Source organism: Helianthus annuus, chromosome 4, assembly GCF_002127325.2.
Source record: "Helianthus annuus cultivar XRQ/B chromosome 4, HanXRQr2.0-SUNRISE, whole genome shotgun sequence".
Lineage (NCBI taxonomy): Eukaryota > Viridiplantae > Streptophyta > Magnoliopsida > Asterales > Asteraceae > Helianthus > Helianthus annuus.
Window position 1 is genome coordinate 170,352,844 of NC_035436.2, and position 11,880 is coordinate 170,364,723.

The 11,880-nt window shown below is 40.1% G+C and overlaps 1 protein-coding gene across 1 annotated transcript; it reads right to left on the reverse strand.

Annotated features, from left to right (window-relative positions):
* Positions 1-3,022: 3,022 nt before the first annotated feature.
* On the reverse strand, positions 3,023-3,898 carry LOC118491581 (gamma-gliadin-like). The gene is made up of 2 exons (XM_035989461.1): positions 3,646-3,898; positions 3,023-3,273 (listed from the first exon to the last, which is right to left on the reverse strand). The coding sequence occupies exons 1-2, from the start codon at positions 3,896-3,898 to the stop codon at positions 3,023-3,025; spliced, it is 504 nt and encodes a 167-aa protein (XP_035845354.1).
* Positions 3,899-11,880: the final 7,982 nt, after the last annotated feature.

Genomic DNA, 11,880 nt, shown 5'->3' on the forward strand with positions numbered 1-11,880 from the left:
TTTTTTATTGATGCTCCAAATTCTTTCCCTTTTATGCTCCATTTGCACCTGCACGTCCAAACAACTAATAGTTACCAAGTTCAAACAATTAAACGTGTAAAGCATGGGATTTTAATCTTTTTAAGGCACTTAAGGGTTGTCCTATGGACCACCCTTCACATCCCCACACTTACTCGTTGCTTGTCCCAAGCAACCTATTCAAAAACCATTTCAAAACCACAAGCGATCAACATGCAAATCAAGCTAAAATGTATCGTCCTTTTACTAACCTTCAATCGTACCACAAGACACACCCCTCACAAAAACTCTCGGTGACAAGAAAAATTTGCATGTTATGCTAAACCACTCAATGCGTATATGTGTGTGTGTGCGACAATAAGCTTGTATGAAAATCAAATTTCCTCCTAACCAATATCTAGCATGCTTTTGAATCAAAGGAACTTACGGGTTGTAACGGGGCTAGGTGCAAAGGTAGGAAAATAGTGGAATACATATGAAAGAGCTAATTGATTTGACCCGATTTTATTTTTACTACTAAACAAAGCAACATCAACTATATACAAGACATCATCAACTTCTAAACTACTATCGCAACTAACTCTTTCTTTTTGCACTTTTCTCATATTTTTTCTTTTCTTTTTTTTCTTTTTTTTTTTCATTTTTTTCATAACACATAAAACTCAACAATATATACAAGAACATCAACAATCACAAACTAAATTCCTAAACCGGGTCGTCTCGATAGGTAAAGTTTTTTTTTTGGTAAGAAGTAGGTTCGGGTCACAACCGAATAGTATCAGGCTCAAACATGGCTTTCTAAAGACCAAACCCCCACCCCTCACAATCCAAGCTCATATATGTAACGTATGAGGTCCAACCCACCAATCACATACTCTCACACATCTAGATGAGGCTACCTAAAAGTCCCCTATCATTTTCACAAGCATGCTAACTCTAGGATTTGGCAAGAATTCGTACACAAGGTCTATTAACACAAGCCACACACCGCCACTCAAAACAAAGAAAACATATTTAATAATCATATGTGGCTCAAACTCTCACCAAGAAAGGACTAGAAATGGGTGTCGGTATGTCAAGTGGAACAATATCAAGTGTTCAAATTTCGACAATTTTTCGCTTGATTTCACAATTTTTAAAATTCTCAAAAATTTCCCCCCATCCCCACACTTGGGATATATTGTCCTAATGTATGGTTTTGAGGGGAAGATCGCTTTTACCCAAAAACATTAGCTTTCGCTAATACTCTCAAATCCCAAATTTCTTTTTGTATTTTTTTATTATTTTTTTTCAAACATCACACCACTAACTAGCCCAACCCCAAAACATAACATTAAACTAAAACACCCCCAAACCTCCCAACCATAAACAAAAGCAAACAACTAACTACCAATATTTCAAAACTAAAGAACACAACAAGACTAAGGAAAGAGTACATTGACCTGGTGAAGTTTGCCACAACAGATGTTGTAGATAATCCGACTTCCTATCACCACCTTCACACAAATATCCATACATCTTCCCCACACTTGAATGTCGCCATGGCCCTGAAACATAGAAAGATAAAAATAGCAAGATCAATATAAAACCCCGGGTTGCCTCCCGAGCAGCGCTAAGTTTCGAGTCTTCAGCCAGACCGTGCCACCCCTATTTATGGTGGCTCAAAGAATCGGTTCCTGCCATCTCCATCACTTCCTTGTGCCATTGAGCAAAATGCATCCATCTTGTTTTGACTCGGTGAGTAATCAAATACGCTCTTGCTTGAACCCATATGCTTTTCTTCACGATCCGGTGGGTGATTGCTTCTCATTCTTTGGAACACCTTTTCACTAAACCCGCTATCATCCGCCTCAACAAACTCGTAACTAATCATCTTAGTCTGAACATTAAATGACAGCTTACGGTTCTTTTCGGTCATGTTAATGATTCCTTTTCTACAATCAATTTGAGCATTTGCCGTATAGAGAAACGGTCGACCCAAAATCACCCTTTGTTGTGATGCCATCGTGGTAGTAGCATAATCTAAAACCAGAAAATCCACTGGGTATTCAAATTCTCCCAATTGAATCATAACATTATTAACCATTCCCCGTGGACGCCGCTAACTCTCATCCGCCAAGCTCACCATGGTGTCTACATCTTCAAGCGGACCGAAATCGTACATGTCATATAGCTCACCCGGTAACACACTCATGCTTGCCCCATAATCCAACAATGCATGAGGAATTTTTAGTTTCCCCACTCGGATAGGCACGATTGGCGCTCCATACTCTTTATCATTCTCGATTTCGGCATCTTTTTCCAAACCTGCATTCACTTGATATGAAGAAGTTAGCAATGTTTCATTAAATTTAATACTAGGAACGGTGCTTACCACATTGATATTAACACTTTTAATGTTTTTGGGATTTATCATCGTGTCACTTGGTAATTGGCCTTTTGCTTTCTTCAATATCGCCACTTCACTTGCAAGTTGACCCATTTGGGTGGTCAAAGTTTGAATCGCTTTATCACGGGCCTCGTCCTTTTGCATCCGAACCTCATCACGTTGATTCATTCGTTGCATTTCAACTTGCATCGCCTTCAACATATCCATTACTTCGTTTCCACCCGAAGAACTTTGACCCAGTTGATATTGCCTTTGAAATCCTTGGTTTCCTTGGAAATTCGGGTTAGCTTGATTTAAAGGGTTCCCATAACGAAAGTTTGGGTGGTTCCTCAACCCGGGGTGGTAAGTGTTAGAATTCATGTTGAAGTTTCTACCACCCCCTCCTTGACCTTGTAACGCATTCACCTCCTCATATTGCCCATCCACCATTCCTTGGCAATTTTCAGCCGCATGACCTATTTCATTACAAATAGCACAAACATCATAAATTTGGTTAGAAGTTTGTAAATTACCATCCTCGGCGGCATGCACTTGTGTTCGGGTAATGGTCGGTCGTGCTATCCTTGATGCTTGAGCTTTTCTCTTTGAAGTAATGGCCATTTGTTCCAAGAACTCTCAATCATCATTCTCATAATTGGTGCCAAAAGTCCCATTTGTGATGGACATCAAATCTCGTGCATGTTCGGCACACAACCCTTCATGAAAGGCGTTCATCAACTCCCAAAGCTCAATTCCATGGTGCGGACAGTTTTTGATCATCATATTTAAGCGGCCGAAGGCTTCGTGGAACATTTCGCCTTGTTGTTGTTGGAAACTTCTCAACCCTTTCCTAGCATCATTGGTCTTTTGGGCGGTATAGAATTCGTCTAAAAATGTTTGTTGCATTTCCCCCCAAGTATAAATAGATGCCGAAGGCAAAGTGTAGAACCACTTCTTTGCCTTATCTTCCAAAGAGAATTGAAACAAGACCAATTTCACATCATCAGCCGAAAAACCTTGACTCCCAAGAGTATTACAAATTCAGTCATAGGCCTCCAAATGAAAATAAGGTTCCTCCGTTGCTAGACCCTTATATTTCGGCAAACTTTGTAAGGAATTAGTCCTTACTTCAAAGGTTCTTCCTTGGTTGTTATGAGGAATAACCATCGGTGAAGGATTGTGAGTAATTACCGGTCTAAAATGTGCTTCAATACCCCTCGCATGCTCTCTAAAATGCCTCCTTGGAACTCCAAACCTACCCCTTGGACGAACTCCCATTGGTCTTGGTATATGCCCTTGTGGTACATTTGGTTGTTGAAGTTGTTGTTGTGGCATGGGTGGGTTTTGAAGTGGCCTTTGGAATTGTTGTTGAACATTCGGTGGGCGAACTTGTTGCAATGGTATGGGACGTTGCATTTGTGGCCCATGTGGCCTCGGCCTCACATGTTGAGGTATGAGTTGTTGTTGTTGCACTCCACCAACATTTGGAATCACTTGCATTTGGCCTTGCATGTAACCGTATTCCCCTTGCTCTCCATCACCTCCGTAAGCATACCCGTCTTCATCAAAACCCTCAAATCCTTCATCATACCCATCTCCTTGAATTCCCGAAGATTGCCCAAATGGAAGAGTCGAGTATTGGAAACCCGACTGGTTTGACGGTCGAAACGGTGTAGCATGGACAATGGTCGAAATTGGTGCTATGGTATGGCTTGAATATGACGGACCCGCACCCGGGAAGAAATGGGATAATGGTGGTATAGTAGTGGAATGATTAAAGGTAATGGTTGGTTCTTCTTGGGTAGTAATGGGTTGTGTGGTGTTGGTTGGTATAACATTTTGAATTATGGTGGGTTCGGTAGTATTTGGTGGAATGGTGGTATTTGGTGAAGGTTGAGTGGTTGATGGTGTAAAGAGTTGAGCAGGTTCACCCGTAGTGGGTGGTGGTGGTGGTGGATCCCTATCCATGTATCGAAGTGGTGTAATTGGTGTAATTGGTGTTGTTGGTGAACCGCTGATTGTATTTTCTCTTAGTAAAATCCTATTCGCTCGCAAAGTTCGCTCGATTTCTGGATCAAACACTAGTGGTGAAAGCTTGTGAGAGCTTCTAGTACGCATGCACCTGTAAATACCTGCACACTAACACACCCCGCGTAAACCAGAAAAATAACAAACTAAAAGAAAGAACAAAAATAACACACGTTGCGCACTACTCCCCGGCAACGACGCCAAAATTTGACGTGATGTCGTGGTCACAATCAAATTTAATCCAATTACTACCAAGTAGATAGTGGTAACTGGGTATCGAACACAGGGAGTTTGTGGAATATGTGTTATTTGGAAGATTATATCTAACTTGACTAAATTAATCTAATTGCAAGAAAAGTAAAGTTCAAGAGTTTATGTGAGTGAATTGGTTTTAGGCTAAATTAAACTAATTAAATTGAAAGAGAAAAGATTTGGTTGTAAACAAATTAGGGACAAATGATCATCTTTAGTTTCCGGTTTGCTTTGACATTTATGTTAACATTCCACTAGAAAGAACTACATAGACATAGTTCATGTGTGATCAATTGCAGTGATGAAAGGGAACTAAGTACTCAGATTCCTAGAACGTGAGGTTGTTACCCGATGATCAATCAACCCTTACCCAAGCCTAACTATACCCATGATATCTCGATTTCCAACGGCACCAAGAACGTATGGTTTCTAATTAGTTTAACATAAAAATCAATAATTTACTAACAATCAATCACACACCATAACAAACAATTCAATAAAGATCAAGATTGTTATTCTAGAAATAAGGAAATAAAGCATAAAGTCTTACAAAACCTTCCACCAAAGATGACCACAAAATGTTTAGCCACTCATGGCTTGAACAAACATCATAAACCAAGTTTTAATCTTCAAACAAGTTAAGAACATGAAAAACAATGATAAAGATAGTCTTCAAGCTCCAAAAATTAGCCAAAATTCGTCCCCAAGTGTTGTGTAACCGAAACATATGATGAGACACACTTAAACCCCATGAAAATGACAATTAAATGCATAAGTTACGATTTTGGATCAGTCGGCGCCGTAAGCTACGCCAGAGGGCCGTAGCTTAGGGCGAGCAGCCAAGTCATACGGTCCTTGTCTTCTGTCTTACGGCAGGCAATGCTGAAAACTTGTTTTCAGCATAACTTTTTCGTTTCAACTCCGTTTTCTTCACCGTTTTCGCCTACGTTCTCGTAATTTCATCCTCTATCATGCTATCCTCTTAATTCTTCAATTCCAAAAATTGATTTTTTATTGATGCTCCAAATTCTTTCCCTTTTATGCTCCATTTGCACCTGCACGTCCAAACAACTAATAGTTACCAACTTCAAACAATTAAACGTGTAAAGCATGGGATTTTAATCTTTTTAAGGCACTTAAGGGTTGTCCTATGGACCACCCGTCACATCCCCACACTTACTCGTTGCTTGTCCCAAGCAACCTATTCAAAAACCATTTCAAAACCACAAGCGATCAACATGCAAATCAAGCTAAAATGTATCGTCCTTTTACTAACCTTCAATCGTACCACAAGACACACCCCTCACAAAAACTCTCGGTGACAAGAAAAATTAGCATGTTATGCTAAACCACTCAATGCGTATATGTGTGTGTGTCCGACAATAAGCTTGTATGAAAATCAAATTTCCTCCTAACCAATATCTAGCATGCTTTTGAATCAAAGGAACTTACGGGTTGTAACGGGGCTAGGTGCAAAGGTAGGAAAATAGTGGAATACATATGAAAGAGCTAATTGATTTGACCCGATTTTATTTTTACTACTAAACAAAGCAACATCAACTATATACAAGACATCATCAACTTCTAAACTACTATCGCAACTAACTCTTTCTTTTTGCACTTTTCTCATATTTTTTCTTTTCTTTTTTTTCTTTCTTTTTTTTTCATTTTTTTCATAACACATAAAACTCAACAATATATACAAGAACATCAACAATCACAAACTAAATTCCTAAACCGGGTCGTCTCAATAGGTAAAGTTTTTTTTTTGGTAAGAAGTAGGTTCGGGTCACAACCGAATAGTATCAGGCTCAAACATGGCTTTCTAAAGACCAAACCCCCACCCCTCACAATCCAAGCTCATATATGTAACGTATGAGGTCCAACCCACCAATCCCATACTCTCACACATCTAGACGAGGCTACCTAAAAGTCCCCTATCATTTTCAAAAGCATGTTAACTCTAGGATTTGGCAAGAATTCGTACACAAGGTCTATTAACACAAGCCACACACCGCCACTCAAAACAAAGAAAACATCTTTAATAATCATATGTGGCTCAAACTCTCACCAAGAAAGGATTAGAAATGGGTGTCGGTATGTCAAGTGGAACAATATCAAGTGTTCAAATTTGGACAATTTTTCGCTTGATTTCACAATTTTTAAAATTCTCAAAAATTTCCCCCCATCCCCACACTTGGGATACATTGTCCCAATGTATGGTTTTGAGGGGAAGATCGCTTTTATCCAAAAACATTAGCTTTCGCTAATACTCTCAAATCCAAAATTTCTTTTTGTATTTTTTTATTATTATTTTATTATTTTTTTTTTCAAACATCACACCACTAACTAGCCCAACCCCAAAACATAATATTAAACTAAAACACCCCCAAACCTCCCAACCATAAACAAAAGCAAACAACTAACTACCAATATTTCAAAACTAAAGAACACAACAAGACTAAGGAAAGAGTACATTGACCTGGTGAAGTTTGCCACAACAGATGTTGTAGATAATCCGACTTCCTATCACCACCTTCACACAAATATCCGTACATCTTCCCCACACTTGAATGTCGCCATGGCCCTGAAACATAGAAAGATAAAAATAGCAAGATCAATATAAAATCCCGGGTTGCCTCCCGAGCAGCGCTAAGTTTCGAGTCTTCAGCCAGACCGTGCCACCCCTATTTATGGTGGCTCAAAGAATCGGTTCCTGCCATCTCCATCACTTCCTTGTGCCATTGAGCAAAATGCATCCATCTTGTTTTGACTCGGTGGGTAATCAAATACGCTCTTGCTTGAACCCATATGCTTTTCTTCACGATCCGGTGGGTGATTGCTTCTCATTCTTTGGAACACCTTCTCACTAAACTCGCTATCATCCGCCTCAACAAACTCGTAACTAATCATCTTAGTCTGAACATTAAATGACAGCTTACGGTTCTTTTCGGTCATGTTAATGATTCCTTTTCTACAATCAATTTGAGCATTTGCCGTATAGAGAAACGATCGACCCAAAATCACCCTTTGTTGTGATGCCATCGTGGTAGTAGCATAATCTAAAACCAGAAAATCCACCGGGTATGCAAATTCTCCCAATTGAATCATAACATTATTAACCATTCCCCGTGGATGCCTCCAACTCTCATCCGCCAAGCTCACCATGGTGTCTACATCTTCAAGCGGACCGAAATCATACATGTCATATAGCTCACCCGGTAACACACTCATGCTTGCCCCATAATCCAACAATGCATGAGGAATTTTTAGTTTCCCCACTCGGATAGGCACGATTGGCGCTCCATACTCTTTATCATTCTCGATTTCGGCATCTTTTTCCAAACCTGCATTCACTTGAAATGAAGAAGTTAGCAATGTTTCATTAAATTTAGTACTAGGAACGGTGCTTACCACATTGATATTAACACTTTTAATGTTTTTGGGATTTATCATCGTGTCACTTGGTAATTGGCCTTTTGCTTTCTTCAATATCGCCACTTCACTTGCAAGTTGACCCATTTGGGTGGTCAAAGTTTGAATCGCTTTATCACGGGCCTCGTCCTTTTGCATCCGAACCTCATCACGTTGATTCATTCGTTGCATTTCAACTTGCATCGCCTTCCACATCTCCATTACTTCGTTTCCACCCGAAGAACTTTGACCCAGTTGATATTGCCTTTGAAATCCTTGGTTTCCTTGGAAATTCGGGTTAGCTTGATTTAAAGGGTTCCCATAACGAAAGTTTGGGTGGTTCCTCAACCCGGGGTGGTAAGTGTTAGAATTCATGTTGAAGTTTCTACCACCCCCTCCTTGACCTTGTAACGCATTCACCTCCTCATATTGCCCATCCACCATTCCTTGGCAATTTTCAGCCGCATGACCTATTTCATTACAAATAGCACAAACATCATAAATTTGGTTAGAAGTTTGTAAATTACCATCCTCGGCGGCATGCACTTGTGTTCGGGTAATGGTCGGTCGTGCTCTCCTTGATGCTTGAGCTTTTCTCTTTGAAGTAATGGCCATTTGTTCCAAGAACTCCCAATCATCATCCTCATAATTGGTGCCAAAAGTCCCATTTGTGATGGACATCAAATCTCGTGCATCTTCGGCACACAACCCTTCATGAAAGGCGTTCATCAACTCCCAAAGCTCAATTCCATGGTGCGGACAATTTTTGATCATCATATTTAAGCGGTCGAAGGCTTCGTGGAACATTTCGCCTTGTTGTTGTTGGAAACTTCTCAACCCTTTCCTAGCATCATTGGTCTTTTGGGCGGTATAGAATTCGTCTAAAAATGTTTGTTGCATTTCCCCCCAAGTATAAATAGATGCCGAAGGCAAAGTGTAGAACCACTTCTTTGCCTTATCTTCCAAAGAGAATTGAAACAAGACCAATTTCACATCATCAGCCGAAAAACCTTGACTCCCAAGAGTATTACAAATTGAGTCATAGGCCTCCAAATGAAAATAAGGTTCCTCCGTTGCTAGACCCTTATATTTCGGCAAACTTTGTAAGGAATTAGTCCTTACTTCAAAGGTTCTTCCTTGGTTGTTATGAGGAATAACCATCGGTGAAGGATTGTGAGTAATTACCGGTCTAAAATGCGCTTCAATACCCCTCGCATGCTCTCTAAGATGCCTCCTTGGAACTCCAAACCTACCCCTTGGACGAACTCCCATTGGTCTTGGTATATGCCCTTGTGGTACATTTGGTTGTTGAAGTTGTTGTTGTGGCATGGGTGGGTTTTGAAGTGGCCTTTGGAATTGTTGTTGAACATTCGGTGGGCGAACTTGTTGCAATGGTATGGGACGTTGCATTTGTGGCCCTTGTGGCCTCGGCCTCACATGTTGAGGTATGAGTTGTTGTTGTTGCACTCCACCAACATTTGGAATCACTTGCATTTGGCCTTGCATGTAACCGTATTCCCCTTGCTCTCCATCACCTCCGTAAGCATACCCGTCTTCATCAAAACCCTCAAATCCTTCATCATACCCATCTCCTTGAATTCCCGAAGATTGCCCAAATGGAAGAGTCGAGTATTGGAAACCCGACTGGTTTGACGGTCGAAACGGTGTAGCATGGACAATGGTCGAAATTGGTGCTATGGTATGGCTTGAATATGACGGACCCGCACCCGGGAAGAAATGGGATAATGGTGGTATAGTAGTGGAAGGATTAAAGGTAATGGTTGGTTCTTCTTGGGTAGTAATGGGTTGTGTGGTGTTGGTTGGTGTAACATTTTGAATTATGGTGGGTTCGGTAGTATTTGGTGGAATGGTGGTATTTGGTGAAGGTTGAGTGGTTGATGGTGTAAAGAGTTGAGCAGGTTCACCCGTAGTGGGTGGTGGTGGTGGATCCCTATCCATGTATCGAAGTGGTGTAATTGGTGTAATTGGTGTTGTTGGTGAACCGCTGATTGTATTTTCTCTTAGTAAAATCCTATTCGCTCGCAAAGTTCGCTCGATTTCTGGATCAAACACTAGTGGTGAAAGCTTGTGAGAGCTTCTAGTACGCATGCACCTGTAAATACCTGCACACTAACACACCCCGCGTAAACCAGAAAAATAACAAACTAAAAGAAAGAACAAAAATAACACACGTTGCGCACTACTCCCCGGCAACGGCGCCAAAATTTGACGTGATGTCGTGGTCACAATCAAATTTAATCCAATTACTACTAAGTAGATAGTGGTAACTGGGTATCGAACACAGGGAGTTTGTGGAATATGTGTTATTTGGAAGATTATATCTAACTTGACTAAATTAATCTAATTGCAAGAAAAGTAAAGTTCAAGAGTTTATGTGAGTGAATTGGTTTTAGGCTAAATTAAACTAATTAAATTGAAAGAGAAAAGATTTGGTTGTAAACAAATTAGGGACAAATGATCATCTTTAGTTTCCGGTTTGCTTTGACATTTATGTTAACATTCCACTAGAAAGAACTACATAGACATAGTTCATGTGTGATCAATTGCAGTGATGAAAGGGAACTAAGTACTCAGATTCCTAGAACGTGAGGTTGTTACCCGATGATCAATCAACCCTTACCCAAGCCTAACTATACCCATGATATCTCGATTTCCAACGGCACCAAGAACGTATGGTTTCTAATTAGTTTAACATAAAAATCAATAATTTACTAACAATCAATCACACACCATAACAAACAATTCAATAAAGATCAAGATTGTTATTCTAGAAATAAGGAAATAAAGCATAAAGTCTTACAAAACCTTCCACCAAAGATGACCACAAAATGTTTAGCCACTCATGGCTTGAACAAACATCATAAACCAAGTTTTAATCTTCAAACAAGTTAAGAACATGAAAAACAATGATAAAGATAGTCTTCATGCTCCAAAAATTAGCCAAAATTCGTCCCCAAGTGTTGTGTAACCGAAACATATGATGAGACACACTTAAACCCCATGAAAATGACAATTAAATGCATAAGTTACGATTTTGGATCAGTCGGCGCCGTAAGCTACGCCAGAGGGCCGTAGCTTACGGCGAGCAGCCAAGTTATACGGTCCTTGTCTTCTGTCTTACGGCAGGCAATGCTGAAAACTTGTTTTCAGCATAACTTTTTCGTTTCAACTCCGTTTTCTTCACCGTTTTCGCCTACGTTCTCGTAATTTCATCCTCTATCATGCTATCCTCTTAATTCTTCAATTCCAAAAATGGATTTTTTATTGATGCTCCAAATTCTTTCCCTTTTATGCTCCATTTGCACCTGCTCGTCCAAACAACTAATAGTTACCAAGTTCAAACAATTAAACGTGTAAAGCATGGGATTTTAATCTTTTTAAGGCACTTAAGGGTTGTCATATGGACCACCCGTCAATACCCTGCGAGAGGAAATGAAAAAGTGTGGTGCTGAATCGCACTTTGTCACCAAATCGAACGGTATCTATTACTATCTAGATCGCATCTGGATTCCAAGTCGCAATAACCTCTGAGACATATTGTTGACTGAAGCGCACAAGTCTCGATATTCTATTCATCCTGGTGCCGACAAGATGTACCATGACCTTCGTCTACGGTATTGGTGGCCTGGAATGAGGAAGGATATCGCAATCTATGTTTCGAAGTGCCTGACTTGTTCGAAAGTCAAGGCCCAGCAACAAAGACCCTCTTGCTTACTCATGCAACCTGAGATCTCTATGTGGAAATTGGAGAGTATAGCTATGGACTTCATAACAAAACT

Bases quoted from the DNA above. Each gene is read 5' to 3' on its own strand.
- LOC118491581 (XM_035989461.1), bottom strand. From the start codon at position 3,898: ATGCAAGGCCAAATGCAAGTGATTCCAAATGTTGGTGGAGTGCAACAA. The intron at 3,274-3,645 runs GTAGGTTTGGAG...AAACATTTTTAG, and splicing joins AATGGGAGTTCGTCCAAGGG to ACGAATTCTATACCGCCCAA.